Raw genomic sequence first — 27,173 nt, 5'->3', positions numbered from 1 at the left:
CAACCTGTGAACCAGGAGGTCATGGTTTGATTCCTGGTCAAGGCACATGCCCGGGTTGCAGGCTCTATCCCCAGTGTGAGGTGTGCAGGAGACAGCCAATCAATGATTCTCTCTCATCACTGATGTTTCTATCCCTCTCTCCCTCTCCTGTCCTCTCTCTGAAATAAAAAAAAATACTTAAAATACAAAAAGATTAGGGGTCAGTTTGCTCCTCAAAGTGTGGTCCTTGGACCAGCAGCATCATTATCCTGGAAGCATGATAGAATCACACAAACTGACCCATACCTCTACCCATAAGCTAAACCAAAACCTGAATTTTTAACAAGATCATCAGATGATCCATATACACATTAAAGTTTGAGAAACACTGATCCATATAAGCTCTGACCCAAAAGAAATAGAATGCAAGCCAGTGTATAATTTTTGGTACCACACTAAAATAAGAAAAAAGAAAGAAGTGAAATTTTTTAGTATTTTTATCTCAATACATCTGAAATATTATCATTTCAACATGTGATCAATACCTATTTTACATTGGTATTTAATTTTTAATTAATTAAAATTAATTTCCTCAATTGCACCAAGTACATTTCAAGTCCTCAATAGCCACATATACTAGCTACTGTACTGGACAGCACAGGTCTAGACTAAATAGCCTCTAGGGCAGTGATGGCGAACCTTTTGAGCTCGGCGTGTCAGCATTTTGAAAAACCCTAACTTAACTCTGGTGCCGTGTCACATATAGAAATTTTTTTATATTTGCAACTATAGTAAAACAAAGACTTATATTTTTGATATTTATTTTATATATTTAAATGCCATTTAACAATGAAAAATCAACCAAAAAAATGAGTCTGCGTGTCACCTCTGACACGCGTGTCATAGGTTCACCATCACTGCTCTAGGGTGTAAGGACAATCAAACTGCACAGTTGTCTCCCTGCTGAAGACTTTCTCTCTATCAAAGCCTCACTAGCTCCCTGAGAGCAGAATCATCACAATCCATCTTATTCACCACTGGCTCTACAGGAAATGGCAAATTCCAAATGTTGAAAATATTTGTTGCCCTAGCCAGTTTGGCTCAGTGGATAGAGCATCGGCCTGGGGACTGAAGGGTCCTGGATTCAATTCCAGTCAAGGGCACATGCCCAGGTTGTGGGCTCAATCTGCAGTAGAGGGTGTGCAGGAGGCAGCAGATCAATGATTCTCTTTCATCACTGATGTTTCTCTCTTTCTCTCCCTCTCCCTTCCTCTCTGAAATCAATAATGTATGTATATATATTATATATTTATATATATTAAAAAATATTTGTTGACTTAATAAATGATTGAATAATTGAATGAATGAATAAGTAGCTACTTACTGATCAAAATTACTTTAAAAGTACCTCCAGATCTACAATTCTATGGGTGTAAATATTCATAAAATGATCCATATATGGATGACCTTCTTATTCACTCATTAATGTAGTCAAGAAATGTTAACTGATGTATAACTATATTCTAAACATTCTGATGGGCACTACATCTACAAAAATAAATAACCAAACTGAACATTTCAAAACAAGAAAAAAGTCTCTTGCAACCTTTTTTTAAGCCTATAATATTAAGCTAAGGAAACATTTATAAAAACTATATAAGACCGCTTACCTTCAAATTTACTCACTCAGTACCCAAAATTAAAATAATTAGGCGAATACTTAAATGTGTCCAAATGCATTTTGCCATTGTATCTTCACATCCGACTGTACCCTCTCTCAAGATTTGTAGCATGATTTGTGCGATCTCATCCTTTCCTTCTAACTTTGGTTAGACTCCTTCTGCCACTAGACCTACCCCTTTGCTAGGTCTCCAAATCACTTCCTTTCATACATATTTTCTTCCTGTAATTCGGAGACCTCCAGTTCCCTAAACTTTGTTTAAAATTTCATCTTTCCTACACAAACTATCTTATCTAATATCAAATACTTCATAAATACTGCAATTCACATTTGAAATAAAAAAACATAATAACAAACTGTTTTGCTTGTACATAAAGTTCACAAGTCTTATTCCTTTCTACACTAGACACTATCAGCTAAGACATACCATGAATTTTTTAAAGCAAATTTTCTGCTTTATCTTCATGAGAAAATCACTATGGTAAAATAAGTGTATAATGAACAGTTTTATACTTGCCTATTGTGAGTGACTTGTAATTCTGGAAGAAGCTGGTTTTTAAACCACTGATCAAAATCAACACTGTCAAACAGCTCAAAAGCCGCTAATCCAACAGCATTATACACTAAGGAGAAGATTTAAGAAAAAAATTTAAATATCAGATACTGAGCCAAATGCAAGTGCCCTTAGAAGAAACTTAGTGTTAGGAACTACTTGGAAACATGTGATGTGTTAATAAAGGGAAATGTAAAATATGTTAATCATAAAAATTATGTAAATAGTCATTTTAGAAACATTAAGCATTGTTACTTTATTCTGTTTTTCCTAAATAGTCCTAGTGCTTTCAAATAGAAAATTACACTTATTTTAAAATATTTAAGTCAAAGTATAAAAATTATAGAAGAGCATCTGCTTCCAAATGAGTACCAATGTTTTATGATCTGATCCCTACTTACTCTCTCTCCAGTCTCATCTCTCACAAACCCCTTAACTTCTATGTTTCAATTAAGCTGAAATACTCCCAGTTCAAAACATAACTGTGCTCGCTCCTTTTCCCTTTTGTACATGCTCCTGCTTCTTCCTGTACAGTCTTCCCACACCACTCTCTCCTCTGCTAACTCCCACTTATTCTTATGTTCTCATATTACACTTCTTTAGGGTCTTTTGCAATACACACCAAAACTACCTGTGTTTTTTTCACAGTACTACCTAACTATCACCTACTTTAGCATTAACCAACTGGCACTATGTTATAATAAGTTGTCTGCTTGCTTGGTTATCTCCCCACCAGATAGTTACAATATTTTAGGTACCCTTATATCCTAACTCCCAGCATAACACCTGCCACAAAACAGACATATTATCTACTGAAGAAAGAAATGTTTCTTAACCACTTTAGTTTAACATACCAGCATCTTTGATTAATAGTGCATTCATATCTTCCACATTAGTGGGCCCTGAAAAAATAAGTATCAGTAAAAGTAAATAAAATTAGTTATTAATAAATATTTTATTTAAACTCAATTTGTTAGTTTCTTGATTCAGTTAAGCACAATATATTTTATAACATTAAATATACATACAGGTGTTTAGGGAAAGTCGAAGTTTTGTTATTATCACCATTAGAGAACACAGGTACATGTAAGGCCACATTGCAATTTAAAAAACACATAACATATAACATTTATAAAATTTTATATCAAGCAACAATGCAGAAAAATATATGCCACACATTGCTAACTATTGTATTATACCTGATTATATAAGAAAATTCTTAAATTTAAAAAATATGAGTCTCCCTCCCCCTAAAAAGAACAAGAATGGGAAATCAACACAGTACACTCTAAACATTAAAAAAAAAAAAACAGGTTATGAAAGTGACAATAAAATGAAAAGTTCAAATGTGAAACTTTAGAATATAAAGTTGGCAGTCAATGCAATACCATCCAGAAAAGAGAATGCCATGGTAAAGACATGAAAAACAGTTTACTTAATAAGTACATTTCTTCAGAATAGCAAGATTTCTAACAAGTTTATCAAAGCTTTTTCTGCTCTTAAATATGAATTCCTAAGCTCACTAGTCTAATAAGATACAATAAATACTGCCCTAAATAATCAGATTAGTCCACAACTAGAAAAAGAACTAAACTCTGAAATCAATGAATACCTTACCAGCATCCAGCAACTTACTAGAGTGTAACCTAAATAGATTATCCACTTCCCTTCAGTAGTTTAAAAAAATAAAATGGCTAGGAGAAAACAGAAATAATGTTCCAAGCTCAACAGAAAAGGTAACTGAAACGGTATAAATGTTATTGAATTTTAAAATCTGTAATCCTGCATTAAGAAATTAGTAAATAACTGTACATTAGATATCAAAATATATTTTCATTTTCATATGAAAACACAATTAACACTCAAATTATTTTTAAAAATTACCACAGTAAAACTTGGCTGATAGCTCATTTTTCCCCCAGTTTATAATTTAAGCAGAAACACTCTATTAATTTTTGGGGGGTAACAAAAGGCTAAAAAGTGAGCTATCCTCTAACTACTACAAACAAGATCAGAAATCTCCTTCCATACAGAGATTACCTTGTTATTTTCTGACATCACCATTTACTCAATCCTTGATCCCTTACACAGGGGTCCTCAAACTTTTTAAACAGGGGGCCAGTTCACTCTCCCTCAGACCTTTGGAGGGCCGGACTATAGTTTAAAACAAAACTATGAACAAATTCCTATGCACACTGCACATATCTTATTTTGAAGAAAAAAACAAAACGGGAACAAATACAATATTTGTATTTGCATGTGGCCTGTGGGCCGTAGTTTGAGGACCCCTGCCTTACAATGTGATTCGTAGCCCAACCAATCAAATAATCTATTGTCTCAAAGATTCTGCTGCCTTCTTTCCTCTCACAGCACTGGACACTTCTGACATGCTCTTCTCCAGGGTTTACCCTCATCCTTCTCTTTTTATCTCTGCGATAGTTTCTAACCCAGCTTTGATGCAGGGCCTCCATGTCCTCATATTCCTAAAGATGAAAGCCTCAGGTTCTGTTCTTGAACGTATTTTCTTTTCCCAAGGCTCCTTATACACAGTCCAAAAGGAAAGCTCTCTCTCTAACCATTACTAAAAGCTGCTTTCCCTGTCATTAAGACTCTAACATTCAGGATCATTTCTGATCACTTTCCTTTGGCTAGTATAGTCAATTAGCTGCCAAAAGTCAATGGATAAACAAATAGTTACTGAATGTGCCAGGCCCTGGGAATAATGTGTGAACAAAACAGATGTGATTAATGCCCCCTCCCTGAATGTAGAGCATAGCAGCAAAGTCAAAAATGACAAATCCCTGTTAATAGTTAAATAATTAATTTCTCGTGTACAAAGTATAATGCTAAAAATTTCATCACTTTTTTTTACTTTTTTACTGTTGACACTATTACAGATGTCCCCCATTTCCCTCTCCCCTCCCCTTTGCCCACCTCCACCAGCCCCTGCCACCCCTCCACCAGCTTTTACCACTCTGTTGTCTGTGTCCATGGGCTATGTGTGCTCTTTGGCTACTCTCCTCCCCTTCTTTTATCCAGTCCTCCCCCACTCCCCTCTGACCTCTGTCGGACTGTTCCATACATCCATGCCTCTGGTTCTTTTTTGTTATCAGTTTATTTTGTTCATTAGATTCCACATATAAGTGAGATCACATGGTATTTGTCTTTCTCTGACTGGCTTATTTCACTTAGTATATAATCTCCAGGTCTCATCATTCTCTTTTAAATCCAATACCTTCTCCCAATTCCCACGGCCACTATTCTGAGGCTAACATTTATTATTTTAACCTTTTCTCACACCTCTTGTCACAACATGCTTCAAATGGACTATTTCCACAAGCAATAAACTTAATTGCCTGCAATTTTGCTTTTGTTGTTAGGTTTACAATAGCAAAATCTATCATATTCAAGGCCTATCCAAGGCCTCCTTTTGTGAATTGTCCACACTTGTTCTCTATCCCAGAGACCACCCTTCAGAAAAGAACACATTTGGTTTTTCTCAAGTTCCTATCTTTATATGACTTAGGAAATTAGGCACTGCACATAGTAGGTACTCGCAAACTATTTTAATTAAACATTAACCAATAGATAAATCAAAGTATCAAAAATATACCTCACCTTGAAGTCTTTGCATCATTTCTAGAAGTACAGGAGTAAGAGTCTGATTATATTCATGGAATATATCTATAAATAGTACTTCAGTGCAAGGCTGAAGAGGAAAAAATTTTTTAACAAAAACAATGGTATATTAAACTGATTAATTCTAAAATAAAGCAAAGAGTAGTCATTCTTAAGATCCTAAACCTCTTAGTGGTTTCCAATTCTTAGTGTTTCTTTAAAAAAGGAGATTAATATTTTTTATAATTTATAATTTATAAATTATAATAATTCATAACACATAGAAAGTTTATTTCACTATTTCAATCATTTAGCATTATGCAATCAAAAATATAAAACTACAGAGGAAATAATTTACATTTGTAATTAATAATTCTTTAAATTAAAAAAGTAATCTGGAGCCACATTAATTTAAAGATTCAGTACTATAAAATGACTATACAGCAATTAATGTGTTATAAATTACATATTTTCTTAACAATGGCATAAACCAACAATTCATGAGTTCAATTCACCAGAGTAGTATTTCTTTAAATATAAACGTTAGCAGAAGTCACAGTGTTAGCTACATAATATGAATGATTCATTTTGATTCTTAAAGTACTAAATCACTAGATGTTTCATAAGATGAGAAAATTATAATTAAATGTTGACAGCACTGTGCTTTATGTTAAAGAATCACACACACATATAAACACTAAAATGACAGATGGAATGAGTGTCATCTCAGATATTTGCTTCAAAATAATACAGTTGGGGAGGGAGGATGTATTTATATGAAACAAGTCTATCCATGAGTTGGATAACTGATAAACTAGGTTTTGGACTCAGAGGGTTCATAATATTATACTATATTTTAATATAAAATTTTTCTTAAAAGAAAGTTTAAGTAATATTAAAGCAGAAAGTTATTTAAAATATTTTAAAGCACTAGCTAGGCCTGGCCAGATAGCTCAATTGGTTAGAGCATTGCCCTGATATGACAAGGTTTTGGTTTTGATCTCCAATCCGGGCTCATACAAGAACTAAAATAAATGAATGCATAAAAATGTGAAACAACAAATCGACATTTCTCCCTTCCTCTCTTTAAAATAAGTAAATAAAATTTTTAAAAAATTTTATAAAGCACTAATAATTTGTCTGATTTACAATCTTTGTGGTTTTCTATGTATGTTTATGAAACTAATACAATATACATTTTTAGAAAAATAACTGCAAATTATGTAAACACAAGTCTTTATAATAAGAATAGTTCAAAGACCACATTTGATAAATTTTCCTCAAATGTTGGCCATCTCAATAAATTTATGCTTAACTTTTTTTAATGGATTTCAATGAGGAAGGAGAGGGAGAGAGACAGAAACATCAATGATTAGAGAGAATCATCAATTGGCTGCCTCCCGCACATCCACCCATGGGGAATTGAGCCCAAACCTGGACATGTGCCCTGACCAGGAATCAAGCCATAACCTCCTGGTTAATGGATTGATGTTCAACCACTGAGCCACACTGGCCAGGCAATAAATGCATGTTTAAAAAGCATTCTATAACTAAAAGCAATGGACTGGTCTCTGAAATCAATTACACCAGATGGTAAGAGAAATAACATACCAACAGAAGTTTTACAATTACTGAAATACTTCAGAGGAAATATAAAGTGATTATAACCAAAAAAAGATAGCTTTCACTTTAAAAAAGACCTCGTAATTCTGCAATGACAACTATTTCCCTATCAATTTGACTGCAAAGTGAAGAAAAATTCAGTTCACAAACTGCCAATTTAACCAAAAATATATTTTTTCAGATTAAAGTTCATCACTTTACTAAGTACTTTCCTCTTGTTGTCAGTGAGAAACAGCTCTTCCGTGGGAGCTCAAGAAAAGCTATCAAGGATGCAGATTGTGATGTGGCAAGGCAGTTTATTTATGATGTAATATCAACAGAGTTCGCCTCCTGGCTTCCCAATGTCCCATCTCTCTCCGTCCTGCCATGGAAAAAGTCCAAGCTCGTCTTCAACAAGGCAAAGGCAAAGGCAGTACCCAGGTTTCTGTTTCAAATTCCTTGGGAGCCCCAGGTGGCTATTAGATCCACATGGTTGAGGCACTCCTTTGATTTTGTACCAAAAATAAAGCTTGCCACCAAATCTCATCCTCTCTGTGGGTCCCTGGAAATGCTTTTCCTTGTGACACCACAAAAACTCCATTCCCACCAGCAACATTCTCAAATATAGATTATTATAATTATGAATACCTTATCTGTCCCACTTAATGCTTGGAATCTTCAAAAAAGTTTCGTTCTCTACTAACAGTTAATAGAAGTATTTAAGCTTTTCCTATCAATTTTTCTTTCAACCAACACTTACCCTCAAACTGTATTTCCAAGAATCCCCTCCTGTTTCTTCCACTGCTGCAATTAAAATATGACAAATAATGCTCTCCAGAAATGCAATAATGATGTTTCAAAAATTTCAGTTTGGAAAACAAAGATTTTAAATAATATGAGTTTAATATTTCTGTGAATTGTTTTAAACATAACACTGAAAGCAAACCCTTGGGGACACAAGGTCTAACAGATTTCTTTACTAGAAGCTACAGATTATATCTGTGTACATTACAGTCAACTATCAAGTGCTTTCATCCACAAGCATTCTCTCACTTTCATTAAAATTCTGGCCCTGGCCAGTTTGGCTCAGTGAATAGAGCATCGGCCTGTGAACTGAAGCGTCCCAGATTCAATTCCGGTCAAGGGCACGTGCCTGGGTTGTGGGCTCGATCCCCAGTGGGGAACTTGCAGGAGGCAGCCAATCAATGATTCTCTCTCATCATGGATGTTTCTATCTCTCTCTCCCTCTTCCTTCCTCTCTGAAATCAATAAAAATATAGTTTAAAAAATTCTGTGCAGAGGAAAGCTCAAAGTACTTGTCCCTTCCAGAATATTTAATATCACCTGATAAACTATCACTACAACCCTAAGAATCATTTCATTTGGTACAATAATCATGTTTTACAAGTAAAAAGAATTAGTGACATTTTCCATAAGTGTCCTACATTTAAAGTAAAATACTTCAGGGACTTTTAAAAATATGGGATTTAGTGTTACATGTTATAATATTATATATTGTAAATAGAAAAGGCAATATGAAACATTAAGATTTTAGCTAAGAGAAAAGGCAAAAACAAAAAGGAATGCACTGTACAGTGTAGTCATATTTTTATGAACTAAAATTGTTTTTAAATGACAAAGGAAGATAAGTCTTCCAAAATGTTTAAAACATTCTTAAAATATTAGGAAACTTATGTGTATAACTACACAAAGGCACTCAGGCAACGAGATCAGTAGAGGCTAAAATCTAGCCTATGTCTGACCATAACTAAAGTAATTCACAGATACTTGATTAAGTACTCAATTCCTCGATTTTCTAAGCAAGGACTTTGACAGATTTATTCTCTCGATCTACTATTAAAATTCAAATAGACAAAAAGATCTACAAATTTCACACTGTAATAACTTTGATGATTAAAAATATTTTAATCATCAAAAAACTAATTTAAAATTAAAATTTAAATAGGTAACCTATTCAGCAATTCAGAAATTTTTATCTCCAAATTTCTTTCTGGAGTAAATATTTCTAAAAAAAATAATGGAATGAATCACAAAGGAGAAACTGACAGGCAGTTAATTTTATATTTTGTTTCAAACTACATGATACATCCATAATACCTAAAAATTTAAAAACTCTCTTTCTGGAGAAAAATTCTATATATTTGAACAACTCATTAAAAACCAAGATTCTCAAATCAAAAGTGGTATACAGTATTAAAAAACAATCTATACCTATAATTAAATAGATGGTATCTACTTATGAAAAGGGGAGAAAAGCCATGGGAAAACTAAAGAACTGATTCTTACTAAAGCCTTCTGGGTCTTCTTCCCACATTGTCAATTCTTCTTCAGTTAACAGAAAATAATGAGAGACTAATCTTCTACAAATCTCTGTTAAAGTGGGATATGTGAAGAATGCCATCTTAATCTTATGAGCTTCAAGGGTTTCAGGGCTGCTATCTAGAAAAATAAATTTCCAAGTTAATTGTACAGACAAAATTCTACCCAAGTAGGATTATATACCAAATTTTAAAATACACCCTTAGGGGAAAAGATACAGTGGTACATAAATTTTCATTTTCATTATGGACAAACCACAAAAACACTCTTTCTTCTGTTCACACGAGTCTTGCTTCTTTGTTACCACTATAGCTTGTGCACTATCATGCTATATTATCACACCACACTGAAGTGACTTGTTTCTCGCTCTCCCCTACAAGATTTCCTCATCTTGGTACACATACACATGATGAATTCTAAGTAATATAACAAATAGCATAGCCTATCTGGAAGTAACCTCTTCTAAAATAAAGTCAGAGAAAATTTTTAATTATACCAATAAATACAGCCTACAACATGAGCTGCAGTGGTTACTGTAGTACTTTAATCTTAAAGTCCCTGGGCTTCCACTGATCTTCTATTGTACTACAAAGACAGCTTACTAAATGCATAGTATGGTTTTTTTTAAAGCTGGCATTCACATAAGACTCTAATTCTTATCTCTATTTCATGTCGCAGCAACATTTTATTTTTCAGACTTCATAAATTCAAAGAAATTACATAAAAGTAGCATTTATTTCACACTTCAATTACAGTAAGAAAATGAAAAAGTAAAACTACCTGTAAAGCATTACCTTCAAAATTTTTGGATGGCTTATAAGCATAATTTTTGACAATCATCTTAATCAGATTCATGCATTGGACAATGAATCGTTCAAATGTAACCCCTTCACCAACTTCTGTAAATACATAGCTTACAGAAAATTCCAGAGATCTCTGAATTAGAGGAGTAAATGAAAAGGGATGCTGATCCAAAAAGTCCAAAAGCTATGAAGAAAATTAAAATATATTTTTCCCAAATTAATATAGGCATATAATCATCCATAAGTACAACTCATGCAGTTTCACATGTAATATGTATGTCACACACATAATATACTTCCTGAGTTGCATCATATAATGTGGATTATATCAGATATCTTAATTAGAACTTTCTTATTATTTCTAGTATAGAGTTCAAAATAGACCTAATTCATACTTAATTTGTTAATAATGGTTAAATATAAAAAACCAATAATAATGGCTAAATATAATACAAAAGGAATAAGTATATACAAAAAGTAAAAAGTACAGTTAGGCCCTGACCAGTTTGGCACAGTGGATAGAGCCTTGGCCTGTGGACTCAAGGATCCTGGGTTCGATTCTGGTCAAGGGCATGTACCTTGGTTGCAGGCACATACCCAGTAGGGAGTGTGCAGGAGGCAGCTGATCGATGTTTCTCTCTCATCTATATTTCTCTCTATCCCTCTCTCCTTTCCTCTCTGTAAAAAATCAATAAAATATATTTTTTTAAAAATAATAAAAAGTACAGTTAGTCCTGACTTAAGATCATTAATACAGGTTCTGAGAAATAACAAACAAAACCCATTTACCACAGGTTAACTGATAAAAACAAGAGTTAAGCTGCAGCATCTCATCATTATAATGAGACAATACTGAACAAAATGACATTATTCGAGGACTTGCTATAACAAATAAAAGCAAAAAATAAATTTTCCTGCATTTCTTACATGAACTATATTTGATGCATTAAATAGTTGATGAGGGAGATGTCTTCTTTATAGAAGAACTAGAGGCCCAAAGCACAAAATTTGCACACTGGTAGGGTCCCTAGCAGCTAGCGGCTGCTGGCTGTTGGCTGCTGGCCAAGTACTCCCTCCCTTCCCCTGGCCGGCCCCGCTGCCGGTCAAACTCCTGGACGAACTCCCCACTGAGGGGACAATTTGCATACTACGCTTTTATTATATAGGATTCCAGCTAATAAATGTAAAGGGAATCATAGAATGCCATCATTTTGTAACCCCTTATCAAACGAATCTAGGCCATGATCACCAATGGCTGCAAAAATCAATAAGGAAAAGACTCTGAGAAGTTTTATAATGGAATAGAGGTCCAGTGCACAAAATTTGAGCACTCAGGGAGGGGTGCCTCAGCCCAGATTGCGAGAGGGCGCAGGCCATGCTGAGGGACCCCACTGGTGCACGATTGGGGCCGGGGAGGGATGCAGGAGGTTAGCCAGCAGTGGAGGGACAGTGGGAGGACTCCAGGGCATGTCTCTCAATCCCGATAGGCCAGACCCCAGCAGCAAGCTAACCTACTGGTCAGAGCATCCATCCCCTGGTGGTCAGTGTACGTCATAACAAGTGGTTGAGAAGCCTTAGCATATCATTTGCATATTACAGTTTGATTGGTTGAACAGACGACTGGACACTTAGCATATTAGGCTTTTATTATACAGGCTAGCTCAGTAGATGTTCAATATGATGCTAATCGGTCATTTGACTTCCTAATATTATATTGCCTTCTACATTTTATCTACATCCTGCTCAGCTGCACTACCTTATCTCTGCTTTTTCTAATGGACCTGAGAATAATGAGCTTTAGAGGAATCAACTTCTCTAATATTTTATTAAAATAGAGTTTTTACAACAAGGTGAGTCATTCAGTATAATTTATGGTATATAAATTTAATTATTATAGGCTTCAAGATAGAAAGGTGTTTTTCTCCTCAATTTTCCTATAAACAGAAAATAAGTCACTAAACACTAAAGTCAAAATGTATGCTTACAAAAACATAACTTTCCTTACTAAATGTTCATATGTATATTTTATTTGAAAAACACAATTAAGATAAAAAGAAAACTTACCACTTTAGTAAAAAGAATAATGGTCTTTTCCAGTTTATCTCTAAATACAGTATCTGTATCTACATTTCTACCTGTTAAAAATACATTTCAAATATTAGTACAAGTTTATAATATTCTATAAATTCACAACTAAGACAATGATTAAACTTTTAGGAGAAATATTGTCATGTATTTTTGGGTATTTTGCATTAAGAATTCATTATTGTGCACTCCCGACTCTAAACAAATTAACCATAAAAACAAAGTTTTTATAAAGCAATACCAAGATTTGCACTTAAGAGACACAGTAATCCTCAGTCCTGTATTTCACAAAATTAATTCTAAAATACAAACTAAACCCATTTTAAAGTAAAAGGGTAACAACTTTATACATGAATCATGAGTCCCATTTTCAAGATCTAAATTAGCCATAGTTGAAATACTTGTCAAGCAGCATTAAGTAAAAGCAAAGCACTCAAAAATTAGCACATACTCATTATTTTTCCTATATCGCTAACCATTTTTTTCTGATAATTTCCCTGGCAAATAATAAATTTTTGTATATTCAGAATAATGTCCATCAGTCCATTAACTACTCTGCTCTCGAATCAAACTCTTCATATTCTGCCTCCTCTAATTCTCTTCTACTTCCCCCATGGAGACGGCCAAAAAAAAACCCCACCATTTTTAGAAAAATAAACTACATTATATGAATTCTCTTATTCATCTTTGCATGCACAGTACCCAGAACAGTGACTGGCAATAGACTCAACAATGTTTTTACTAAACTGAAAAGACTGACATGAAAAAAATCAGTAACTCCTTAAAGTTCAGTACACTAAGATATCTTCTCAGGATAGTAAGTCCTCAAAAATACACACATACAGCCCTAGCCAGTTTGGCTGAGTGGATAGAGCATCGGATCGTGGACTTAAGGTCCCAAGTTTGACTCTGGTCAAGGGCACATACCTTAGTTGCAGGCTCAATCCCTGGCCCTGATCGGGACGCATGCGGGAGGCAACCAATCAATGTGTCTTTCTTACACAGATGTTTCTGCCTCTCTATCTCTCCCCGTCCCTTCCACTCTATCTAAAAATCCATGGAAAGTTATCCTCGGGTGAGGATTACCAACAACAAAAAAATACACATATAGGATATACATACCTGTGTGTGCACACAGGATATGTATACGTGCGTGTGTTCATGCACATGTGTGTACATCCTAAGCAAAGATGCTTACAGTTATAGGGAAGAGAAAAGGTTAACTAACAGACCACCAGTATAATACAACACAAATATAAATGATAAATTATTTTTGTGGGGTAGTGGATTAGAAAGGGTCCTAAAGGTAAGCCAATGAAAGTAAATGAACAAGGGATTTACAAAATGGAAGTACAATTTAAGAAAATTTATATGTAAAATATACTAAAAGCAATAGAATCTTTAAGAAGTCTAAATAACATCTGCACAGAATCTACACAATGAATATCTATTAAATGTACAAGTATTGTGGATGTCTACAGTAGAAATACAGAAGGAATGAACACAGAGTAGAATTTTTTAAAAAAGGTTTCCTCAATATAAGGCAAGACTTGTGTATGAAAACAAAGCTGAGAGTCCTATTTAACTTCAGAGAATTAATTATCAAGACACAAGATTTTAGCCTCTCTCCAGGTTTGCAAGTGCAGAGCAGAAGCTATTAATGAATAAGGATTCTACAGTAAAAAGTACTATCATGGAAGTACTTACTGCATTCCAGAAATTGTTTCAGACGATCAAATATTCCATGTAAAAAACCCTAGAAAATAATTTTTTAAAGTGTCTCAATTTATTCTGTAATAAACATTTACCTTAAGCTTTTTCAGGGATACTAAAACTTACCAAATCATCTTAAAAAGTTAAAATTAAGTAAAAAATACTCCACTATTAAAAACAAGTCTTATACAAGAAAGTATTATAGTAAGCCCCCCTTATCCAAAGGGATTAAGTCCTAAGACCCGACCCCCCAATGAATACCTAAAACCTCGGACAGTACAAAACCAATATGAAATGAAATAAAGTAAAATAAAATAAATAAAATAAAATAAAATGGCTCTGAGTAGACCCAAAGACCCAATTTTTGCAAAATTTTGCAAAAATTTCTGTGTACCTCCACACCCCCAACGCAATCCACAGAAAGCAATACTTTACCTGACCTAAACCCATATGTGAAAACTAGTATTTTTGCATACAGAGAAGTAGATGACACTATAGTAATAATAAATATACATCACAACTTAGGTTTACCAATGAGGTTTTCCCCTCTAATGTACATATTTCTTAACTGATTGCAAAGAGAATGTATAGGTGTTAAAAGGAGAAAAAAAATCATTTTAAATATACAAAAACAGACAAAGGAAAATATCAAGAATATAAATAACTACGACACAACTGGTAATATTATAGTAGCAATCAAATTCATAGTTCACTTGAATTCAGATTCAAATGAACACTCTCAATGTATCATGTCATCTTGAGAACTAATTTAGGCCTATTTCCTCTCCTTCACATAATAGCTGCTTTGATGTAGTGAAAACAAACCACAAGTCTAAAAGTATAATTAACACACAAAATGATTTTAAAAAAACACTACCTTGTCACATAGTAAATACATTTAAATGAATGCTAAGTAAAAAGAACAGGCTTCGAAGTTTTCAGGATACTACTAAGCATTTTCCCAAAGTAACACAAAAAATCAGTTACTCCTTCCACTTACCATCACCTCCATATTCCTATGAGGTTCCACAAATCCATTAACAGTTAACTTACGCAGAACTGAAAAGTAAAATCAAGCTTTATTTGCATCTTATTTTTTCATATTTTATCCTACTAAAATCATGATCAAAATAAAAACTTAAGTATCACAAAACCTCATCAAGCTTGGCGGCTATCATCTTAACATTTAATAGTTACAGAAAAGTAACTTCTGGTCATTGCTTGCTTTGCTAAGTGGGAAAGATGGAACCAAAGCCAAGTTTTTACGATGCAAAAGTAGTGTTCTTCTCATCATAACACTCATGCTTCTAAAACCATATTGCAAAATTTAGCTTAATTTCTATAATTGTTAGTGCTTCTCACCTGCAATAACTCCTACAGCAGTGATGGCGAACCTTTTGAGCTCGGCGTGTCAGCATTTTGAAAAATCCTAACTTAACTCTGGTGCCGTGTCACATATAGAAATTTTTTGATATTTGCAACCACAGTAAAACAAAGACTTATATTTTTGATATTTATTTTATATATTTAAATGCCATTTAACAAAGAAAAATCAACCAAAAAAATGAGTTCGTGTGTCACCTCTGACACGCATCATAGGTTCACCATCACTGTCCTATAGGTTGAAATTGAGGTTACCTCTAATCCATAAACTTTAAACTATGCTTTAACAGTGATCAAAAAGTTTCATTGTTTTGCCGAAACCGGTTTGGCTCAGTGGATAGAGCGTCGGCCTGCGGACTGAGGGGTCCCAGGTTCGATTCCGGTCAAGGGAATGTACCTGGGTTGCGGGCACATCCCCAGTGGGAGATGTGCAGGAGTCGGCTGATCGATGTTTCTCTCCCATCGATGTTGCTAACTCTCTATCTCTCTCCCTTCCTCTCTGTAAAAATCAATAATATATATATATATAAAAAGTTTCATTGTTTTAAGCTACATTCATGAAAATATAGTATCTATTAAAAGGGATATGAAAATTACTCTATTTCCTAATATGGAACAGACTATAGTGCTCAATTATAAGCATCACACTTCATGAGTAAACTGGTATACACAGGGAAACTAGAATGATAAAAGATCTGAAATCAGATCTAGATTTAAATAATAGCTCCAATGTCTATAACTGTATTGTCTTAGGCAACTTTTCTAGAGCTCACATTCCTAATTTGTAAAATGTGGCTAATAAGTCCTACCACATGGGGTTACTAAAGAATTTAGTATCTACAAGTAGAACACGTAGCTCAAACAGTAACAACTGAATGGCAACATACAAGACTATAAAATTTAAAATCACTTGCAGAAAATAATTTTACAGACAGTACTGCTATCTATGTAATTAAAGAGTTAGTGTTCACGAGGTGAAGTCAAAAGGCAGTATATTAAAAATAGGTTTAGAATGCACCTGTCTACAAGACCAACATTTCATACATCATTTATCTACACTCAAAAGCTATTATGCCCTAGCTGATTTGGCTCAGTGGATAGAACGTTGGCCTATGGACTGAAGGGTCCTGGGTTCTATTCTGGTCTCAAGGGAACATGCCTGGGTTGCGGGCTCGATGCCCAGTCGGGAGCTTGCAGGAGGCAGCCAATCAATGGTTCTCTCATCATTGGTGTTTCTCTCTCTCTCTCCCCCTCTCTTCCTCTCTGAAATCAATAAAAATATGGTTTTTAAAAAGTTACTACTTTAGGTCCTCGGATTACATAGGAGGTCCGTTCCTATGGCGCAATGTAACGCGATTTTCACCATAAATCGGAACCCACCTACATAAGTACCTACGTCACTCACATGGAGCACATACACAGCAGTAATGAAGTGAAACAGTAAAAAAAATTTAAAGAAAGATAACAATTCCTGACCTTGTGGTAAATAAATAATAAAAAACATAAGGCACATATGTACATACATCGAAATGACGGAACTTTTTTATTTTATAAATAAATGGGAGCTGGTGATGAGTCCCACATAACCCAAGGACTGTCTGTATATCATAATAGAAATAAACAGAGTTCAAACTCATCTCTCTATACCAGACACGCTCTTTCCCACCAAGACACCTTGGCCTATACTATGTGGGAGGGTCCTTTCTGTCTGCCTTCATTGCCTAGTTAACTTTGACTTTATGATTTTGATTCAAGCATCACTTTCTCATGCAAGTCTTTTCTGACCATATTATCAGTTATCATAACATCAGTAAGGCCCCTGTCACAGATGTCGTTTTACATATATCTGTGTGGTCATTTTATTTCTGTCTTTCCAGTGCCAACCACTGACCTATAAATCTGTTGAATGAAATAATGAATGTCTAAAACAGGGGTCCTCAAACTTTTTAAGCAGGGGGCCAGTTCACTGTCCCTCAGACGGTTGGAGGGCCGGACTATAGTTTAAAACAAAACTATGAACAAATTCCTATGCACACTGCACATATCTTATTTTGAAGTAAAAAAACAAAACGGGAACAAATACAATATTTGTATTTGCATGTGGCCCGCGGGCCATAGTTTGAGGACCCCTGGTCTAAAAGATATTAAATGCAAATAGGTGTAAACTTTGAGATTACATGTGAAAAAAACTCCATTCCTAAGACTTTAAGTTGTAACAAGATAGAGATTAATAGCTGGAGAGAATAAGTACTTTCAAGAAAAATGCTATGGTTGTTTTTTTTTCTAGGTCAAATGTTTTAGAAATGCTAATATGTATCTAAGACCTTTAGATGGGGAGGTAATGAAAAGCTTAAAGCACGCTAATAAAGAGTAGAGCTATATCCTTTTTTCAGGAGTTAAGCTCTGAAATCAGCAAAGCAAAAAAAATCTACAGTCAAAAAAACTCATGAAAAATCTTTAATAATTAAATTCACAGTCTTGTTATACAACCTTATTATTGGTTTCTCGGACTCTTTCTGAGTATGCATCTCTCTCTAAAGCCTTTGAATTTCTTCCACAAGGATGTTGACAAAACCATCTGCACTCACTTGTAAAATCACCTGTACTGGATTTTACTTGTCAACAGTCCTTTAAAATCATTCCCTTTTGAGCAAAAGGTTAGGTTTTGTGCATCTTCAGGTACTAGAGTGAGTATGATAAAAGGCCTTGTGAATAAAACAGAAGGATGCTAAATGAGCTCTAGTAAAAGAAAACTAAAGGCTGCTTGAGATCAAATTAAGAAACATAATCTAAAAGAGCCTCAGCAATCAGAACAGAAGGCGAGAGACTATAAGACAAAGAGAACAAGCCAAGTGAGTGTTTTAAAAAGGAAAGGAACCTCAGAATACATTCAAGATAAATAACTCAGCCCAGGGAAAGTAAAAATGGAGATTTATGCTAAGATTATGCTGTATCTTGGCCAGGTGGCTCAGTTGGTTGTAGCGTCATCCCCTACACCAGCGGTTCTCAACCTGTGGGTCGCGACCCTTTGGGGGTCGAACGACCCTTTCACAGGGGTCGCCTAAGACCATCGGAAAACACATATATAATTACATATTGTTTTTGTGATTAATCACTATGCTTTAATTATGTTCAATTTGTAACAATGAAAATACATCCTGCATATCAGATATTTACATTACGATTCATAACAGTAGCAAAATTAGTTATGAAGTAGCAACGAAAATAATTTTATGGTTGGGGGTCACCACAACACGAGGAACTGTATTAAAGGGTCGCGGCATTAGGAAGGTTGAGAACCACTGCCCTACACCAAAAGGTTTCGAGTTTGGTTCCTGATCAGGGCACATAGCGGAGGTAACCAATCGATGTTTCTCGCTCACACTGATGTTTCTCTCCTAAACATCTAAAAAAAATCAATGAAAACATCCTAGAGTGAGGATTAAAAAAAGAGAGAATGCCCAGCATACGAAAGCACAACCCAAGATGATACCCCATCAGGTACCATCTAAAATCTAAGCGAGCCTGAGGTACAAGTAAAAAAGATGGACCCTGAATTCTCGGGCAAAAGAGCTGGGAAATAGAGCTGAACTAAGCCTTGTGCACAGGAGAGGTAGCATGACAATAAGGGTAGCAGCCCTTAACACTACATACATGAGAAATGTAAAGTAGAAGCAAAAGAAAGAAGTATTTGAAAAGAATGTATTCTGAATCAAGAGATGACAGTAATGTAAATATAACGTAACACTATTGTAGTTCTGGCTGGTGTGGCTAGGTGGTGAAAGTGTTGGACTGCACACCAAAGGGTCGCAGGTTCCATTCCCAGTCAAGGACACGTACCTGGGTTGCAGGTTCAATACCTGGCCCAGGTCGGGCACATTCAGGAGACAACCAATTGATGTTTCTCTCTCACATCGATGATTCTCTCTCCCCCTTTCTTTCCTCAGGTGAGGATTAACAACAGCAAAAACCCCAAAACATAGAACTATTGCACACTTTCATCAATTAGAGTAGGAAGAGTTATTCTCATAAAAGAAAGACAAACTAAAAATAATCCCTTGTCTCTAAGGGAAAAATTAACTTTTATTCTCATGGTGAGACTAGCAATAGAAAATCCATCCAGAAGAACTATTTGGTGACTATTCTGAGGTATGTCATTTCAAAAATGAACATATCAAGTTTAACAGCACCTTTCAATGATAGTAGAGTTCGTTCTAGTGAATTTAGAGCTGCAGCTTCATTGCCAGAAGAAACATGATGAAGGAATGTGTCTGTGTGGTGATTCCACAGAGAGCAGGCAAAATTATAAATTCCCGAAGCTAACTGCAAAGAAATATCAACAAATTTGTTCACATTATAGAAGTCAGTAATCAATTAGACCTACACAGTAATACATTTCAGTTATTAAATTGAGCACACATTTTCAATGAGATTTGAAATAGTCAAGAGTCATTTATCACAAAGTTTCAAACTTTTAAAGCCAAAATGCATAGTAATAAATAGTTTACTTGGCTGCTGCTATGAACATACACACTTACACACACACACACACACACACACACACACACACCCTAAAATATTAGTTTCTTGAAACAATACTAAGCCTAATGCTTACATTGTAGTCTGATATATTCTACTTATACTTTTTATCTTCTGCTTATAGGTTTAAAACACTGATTTATGGACTGTCACTGAGTACATCAGATAAGTCAATATACTAAGAAATACAAAGGAGTCAAATATCTGTGTCCTGCCAGTTTTACCCATACTGCTTTTGAGCATTTAGAGCCAGGAACATACAAACCACACTGCGTGTCAGGCTGCTTTTCTAACATATACTGCTATTTAAAGCCCAAGTCTCAGACTGAGAAGCAGTTAGCCTCAGCCTCCCAGGTTGAGGCAGAACCAACTTCCAGGGGTATCTTCAGTTTTTTCCCACAAGGTCGAAGACCAATCTAGCTGAGCCTACATGGCCATTTTATTTTAATAAAAATCAGATGAAAGTGCATATGACTAGTTATTATTAGCATACTACATAAAAACAGAGGTTGCTGGTTTGATTCCCAGTCAGGGCACATAGGAATAAATAAAAATCAATAAAAACATGTTTTAAAAATTGCATAGCAAAGAATCTAAGACAAATAAATCTAATAAGATAAGTAGGTCAAGAACTTAGCTCTATGCCAAGAAAATATAAAATGAGAAGTAATAAAACTAAATGTACAAAGGTCTTCTAGGAAAAAACAGATTAAAAATGCAAACATCTATATTGGCATTATGCTATAAGATTTCCATCTCAAAACTTTAATGGTGCTTATATAGGTTAATCTAGAGTAATAAAGATTATAAATTCATGGAGTCATACAACTTTAGAACTAAAAGGAAATTTTAAAGAATCAAAGTTTAAGTGCCTTGCTCAAAATTCCAAAGCTGCTCAGTACAAAGAAACATTCTTCACTGGAAAATAGAGCTTCTCATAATTGTTAACCCATATCTCTAAAAACAAGTGAAATATAATGCTCTCAAAAGATCTTCAATCTTTTTTTAGGTTTGGATTACTTTATTTACCACAGGATATACCTTTGTGGGTTACACATGTCTAGATATTATTTGATTAATACATTCATAATTACATTAGGATTACTATTTGTACCTTAAATTTCCTTGCTTTCATAGACTTTGGATTGTCACTTTAATTGTACTTAATGTCAACTTTTTTAGATTCAGGTTTGTATGAAATTTTATAGAAAATGAATTCTTTTTTGTGTCAAATCAAGCTCAATTTTGTTACTGCAAAACAATTTTCTCTCAACTGCTGATTTTGTAATTTGTCACCCCTGAAAAGAATTTAATTTAACATGGAAGGAAAACAGGATATAAAAATTGTTGGGACACAATGAGCAGAAAGTAGCAGTTTTAAATACAAAGTGCACTACTTTGCAATAGCAACTAGCTTACTTTTTTGTCTATGTGTGAAAAACTAATTCAGTACAGTAGATGAAAACTATCTTGGCATTACAGTAAACATTTTTTAATGTTTTTATTGATTTCAGAGAGAATAAGGGAGAGGGAGACAGAAACATCAATGATGACAGAATCATTGATTGGGGGCCTCCTTTAGCCCCATCCTTGGAATCCTGCCCACAACCCAGACATGTGCCCTGACTGGGAATCGAACTGTGACCTCCTGGTTCATGGGTAATCAACCACTGAGCCACACCAGACAGGCTAAACATTTATTTAAAGAAAAGTTTTCCTGTATTTCAGATTACCAAAATAATAGAGGCCACTTTATTAGCTAGCAAAATTGCTTTTTATAATATTTTCCCATATATACTACCTTCAATTAAACTATACATCTTGTACCCCAAGGCATCTGACAAGACTGCCCTCCTAATCTACACTATGTTCCATGTTTCCAGGTTCACCTACTCCATTCCAAAATGAAAGGTTCTAAGCCAGTGGTTCTTAACCTTCCTAATGCCGCGACCTTTTAATACAGTTCCTCATGTTGTGGTGACCCCCAATTTCATTGTTACAAATTGAACATAATTAAAGCATAGTGATTAATCACAAAAACAATATGTAATTATATATGTGTTTTCCGATGGTCTTACGCGACCCCTGTGAAAGGGTCGCGACCCACAGGTTGAGAACCGCTGTGTAAGCTGAAATATTTTTCCAGGTATATTAAGTTTTGTATATACTTCCAAAACTCCTTTTTTTTGAAGTTTTACACAATATTGAACATATAAATCACACTGCTTGTCAGGGTCCTACATATTTTAATAACAATAAAATCAAAGGATTAAAGAAAGATGTATTTCACCTAGAGGTAAAAAACAAACGGAAGGGATAAAAGTGAGCTTCACACTACAAGGAAACATAGCAAGAAAGCTGAAGTAGTCAGAAAGCTATCCAGAATAAGGTCCCTGATTAGATAAAACCTGTAGAGATTGCCTAGGCTAAATATAAATTATACCTGAAAACTGAAGCAACACATTTGGGGCATACAACTTGAGAAAGCCAAACTAAAAATTAAGACTTCCATAGAAGGGTAGTAAAGAATAACTATAAGAGAGAATATTCTAGATATTTGACTTCTATATGGAAAACTTCCAATATAAAAACAATGCATAAAAGTAGATGTGAGGATGAAAATAGAGGCTGAAGTGATGTAATTTGATGGAAGGGGCCACAAGCCAAGGAATGAATGCAGGTGGTTTCTAGAAGCTCGAAAGGCAAGGAAACAGATTCACCCCTTGGAGGTGCCAGAAGGAACACAGCCATCATGACATCTTGATTTTAGGACTTCCGACTTAAGAACTGAATAAATTTAATGAAGCTGATGTCTGTCAAAGAGAACTTGGAAAACTGAAGTTTGGATCCATTATTTTTGGATCAAGGCACACCAGATTACTCAAAGGGAAGAAAACATTTTAATGGTTTGTCACAAATTTGTAAAACTTTACGGGAAGAACTGACTGCAAAAGAAAGGCAAGAAGACATGAATTAACCCTGCACAAAATGAACTTGAGATAACCAATACTCTCCTGAATCAGACAAAGGAAGATGTTGTCTTCTAAAAAGTGAAAGGTGCAGTCAAGAGTAATTTCTTCCAAAAATATTTTATGTTTGTCTGTATTTCGTATATATTTGAAATATCAAGGTCCTACATATTTTGATAACAATAAAACCATAGGATTAAAGAAAGACGTATTTCACCTGGGGGGAAAAAACATACGGAAGGGATAAAAGTGAGGAAAACCAACAAGAAATTCATAGAAAGACCTGAATGGATAAATTTTCCTTTCCTTGTCCATTTCTTTAGCCCCAGTTAGATATCAAGCAAAAGTGACAAGGATTTCAAAAGCAGCCTTTCACTAAAAGAACTGCTCTTATACTCAGCATCCTCAGTAAACACAAGATTGACTATTTAAACCCACTGGGTTAAAAATAAAGAGGGCAGCATGGCCAGCGTGGCTCACTTGACCATGGACCCATGAACCAGGAGGTCACCTGTTCAATTCCTCTTCAGGGCACATGCCAGGTTGCGGACTTGATCCCCAGAGGGGACGTGCACGAGGCAGCTGTTCGATATTTCTCTCTAGATTTTTCTATTCTCTCTCTCTCCTTCTCCCTCTCCCTTTCTCTCTGAAAAAAATCAATAAAAGAATACTAATAATAAATAAATAAAAAAGAACTAATGTGGTTCTGACTTAAACTTAAGTGTATGTAAGAATCACCTGGGAAGCCAAATCCAGATTCCTAAGCACTATCCTCAAAATGAGGATTCCAAAGAAAAGCAAGAATACTGTTAAAAATATGTTGAGACTCACCAGTGTTATATGGTACAGTCCAAAAAGTCAGGTCAAACAACAGGAAAATCGCTGTTTTGGTAGTTCAAGACAAATACAAAAGCACCAAAGCAAATGAACGAAGAAAGGAGTCTTTTCAACAAATGGCGCTAAAACATGCAATCAAGGACTACTGCCCCCCAGTTATGTCAGGCTCCTTCCTACATCTGCCTATCCATTAACCAGGCATGTCAATTTTAACTTCCTAAATTTCAGGTCTGTATGTTCCCTTTACCACTGCTTCATTTAAGAGCTTTATCATCTCATCTGAACTACCCCAATAGCCTCAAACCAGTCGCTTTGCCTTCAGACTGTTCTCTACCAACCAATTCCCCTCACTGGCAGTGAAGTGGTCTTATGGTCAATCACTACTCAGCTTACAATCTTTCAGCTATTACCTATTATTCTGAACCTTTTGGAAAAAATTCATAACCTTTCAATAAAATATTTAGGTAAAATTATGAATAGTTTTATATAAGTAGCATGGTTTTCATAATCTAATTATGTTAAATCACTTACATCAGAAAACAGTTTTCTATCAGCAGCCAGACGTTTAGAGGCCAGAGTCTTGGTGACATGATAGAAGGTAAGTAAAGCTCTGTGCTGTCGAAGATCATCTTGGACTTTCACAGATTCTATAAGAATGGGAATCAGTTCAGGCCACTGTCTGGGACAGTCCAATCGAGCAACTTTGGCAATGAGTACTGCAATCTGAGTTGCAATCTGGAGGGGGAAATTAATCATCAGAAATAAACATATGTATGGGGGAAAAAAGGAGACATATGTACTACTATTTGTAATACTTTAAACAAGAAAATAAAATTTTTAAAAAAAGAAATAAACATGTAATAAAAGCAATGGATAAGAAATGCATTCATAGTTCAAAGTTACCTTTTTGGTTATTATACATTTGACCAAAATGAATAAAATTTTTCACAAAACAACTGCTTAAGACAGTAGTTCTCAAAGTGTGGTCTATGGATTTCAGGGTGGGGGGTGGGTGATTTAAAATCCTTCCAGGGTCTGTGAGTTCCTCCCTTTCCCAATAACCTATTTCCTTCATATAACTTCTACCAAAATAATATACTGCAACAGAGTAAATAAAGAAGCAGATATGAAAGTGTAGACATCTTTTTTAAAAATATGTTTTTATTGATTTCAGAGAGGAAGGGAAAGGGAGAAACATCAATGATGAGACTCATTGATCGGCTGCCCCCAACTGGGGATTGAGCTTACAACCCGGGCATGTGCCCTGAGTAAGAATCAAACCATGACCTTCTGGTTCATAGGTTGATGCTGAACCACTGAGCTACACGGGCAGGCTGGACATCTTTCAAATAGCCAGACACCAAAGAGATATGGAAAAGTACAGAACAATGCAACTCTCCTCATTAACTTATCTATTGCTTTGAGAAACAGCTATCGTTCATCTTTTAAATTTCTATTTACATTAAAAGTAATGATTTTATTATTTTTATTTTATACTTTTTTTTTTTAATTTTCAGTTTTAGTTTCTAATACAGTAAATATTAACCCTAATCCTTTAGGGTTTTATTTTGGCAGTGTAAGGAACTTCTAGGATTACAAAGTTTGAGAACCACTGACCTAAGAATAGAAATGAACATCAGCCGAGACCGGTTTGGCTCAGTGGATAGAGCGTCGGCCTGCGGACTGAGGGGTCCCGGGTTCGATTCCGGTCAAGGGCATGTACCTGGGTTGCGGGCATATCCCCAGTGGGGGATGTGCAGGAGGCAGCTGGTCTATGTTTCTCTCTCATCGATGTTTCTAACTCTCTATCTCTCTCCCTTCCTCTCTGTAAAAAATCAATAAAATATATATATAAAAAAAAAAAGAAATGAACATCAAATATTAGGTATTTAAATAATGATATTTGTTCAGATCAGTGTTAATCAAATTCTGACTGACTGAACATCTAAACCAATGACTTTCTAGATCACCCAAACTCTTCCTAATCACCTCCTGACCCAGTAAGAGCTACTCCATTCCTCTCCATCTTCCCTCATCTCCTTAAGGATCTATAAAAGCAATAATACGTTGAGATAAAATTGCATTGAATACATGACCAAATACAGTGTGCTTTGTATCCATAAGCAAAACTTACTTTATTCTTAGAAGAAAAATCCCACTATAAAAGAAAAAATACTGTATAGTTTACTATCGATCCCTCACATAGTAAGAACTGAAAATGTGATGGATGAAATAGGCAAAATCGTGAAATCATCCTATAGTATACAAACAGAAGGGTTCATCTAAATCATTAAACTTAACTTCCATGCAGTAAAACTACAAATACAGAGGGACATTTGCTTTCCATGTTAGCTAAAAAAAAAAACTGAGGAAGTTTAAAATGCATATAAGTATGTCTTAAAATGACTTCTGAGTTTTAAATAATTAATTGTCAACTCTAGCCAAAATTCTTAACAGCTAGAACTGGATCTCAAAATTCAAAAATCAACAGAGAAATGTATATAAACATCACAAATGGACATTATGTAATAGATTTTATTTTTAATGCCCAGTAACAAAATTAGTTTGAAAAAGAAGCAAAACTAAGGAAAGGGAAAGAATAATTAGCATTCATTTTCTCACTAACCTGATTTATTGGTTCATTGAAGTTGGTGATTAGCCCTGCACGCAATGTAGATTTCTCCTCCTCTGAGAGAGCACTGAAAAAAAAGATGTATTTATTATGCAAGAGAATGCTACCTAACAATAAATGCAGGTAAGCACTACTGTGAATTTTAAAAATAAAAAGCTTTTTAAACAAGGTGTCCCTGATTGTTTTGGTAAATAAATAAAATTATTTCCATTGTACGTTGGCACATCAAGTAATTCAAAAGCATAAAATTCCTTCAAAATTGAATAAATAAGAAGTACAAAACAGTAAGCCATATAATATAGACAAATCCACAGTAATGAATGTAATTTTTCTTTATTTTTTCCATCACTTTATTCCCCTTTTACTCTACCTCCCGCCTCCCAATCACCACACTGTTGTCTCTATCCATAAATTGTTCCTTTTTTTCCCTTTTTTGCTT

The 27,173-nt window shown here is 34.8% G+C and overlaps 1 protein-coding gene across 1 annotated transcript in view; it reads right to left on the bottom strand.

The window, feature by feature from the left end:
* Positions 1-27,173, bottom strand: part of IPO11 (importin 11) — a 134,999-nt gene that overhangs the window by 89,092 nt on the left and 18,734 nt on the right. Inside the window, exons 4-15 of the mRNA XM_081089105.1 lie at positions 26,729-26,801; positions 24,634-24,837; positions 19,948-20,080; positions 15,375-15,433; positions 14,369-14,417; positions 12,641-12,711; positions 10,568-10,760; positions 9,741-9,893; positions 8,194-8,237; positions 5,832-5,922; positions 3,068-3,115; positions 2,178-2,283 (exon numbers count right to left, since the gene is read on the bottom strand). Coding sequence (XP_080945231.1) covers positions 2,178-2,283; positions 3,068-3,115; positions 5,832-5,922; positions 8,194-8,237; positions 9,741-9,893; positions 10,568-10,760; positions 12,641-12,711; positions 14,369-14,417; positions 15,375-15,433; positions 19,948-20,080; positions 24,634-24,837; positions 26,729-26,801 — 1,224 coding nt within the window. The remainder of the gene's footprint in view (positions 1-2,177; positions 2,284-3,067; positions 3,116-5,831; positions 5,923-8,193; positions 8,238-9,740; positions 9,894-10,567; positions 10,761-12,640; positions 12,712-14,368; positions 14,418-15,374; positions 15,434-19,947; positions 20,081-24,633; positions 24,838-26,728; positions 26,802-27,173) is intronic.

Source organism: Myotis nattereri, assembly GCF_964212035.1.
Source record: "Myotis nattereri genome assembly, chromosome: 4".
In the NCBI taxonomy this organism is placed as follows: domain Eukaryota; kingdom Metazoa; phylum Chordata; class Mammalia; order Chiroptera; family Vespertilionidae; genus Myotis; species Myotis nattereri.
Note: the sequence above shows the minus strand (reverse complement) of the source record. Positions and strands in the feature narration are given on the sequence as shown.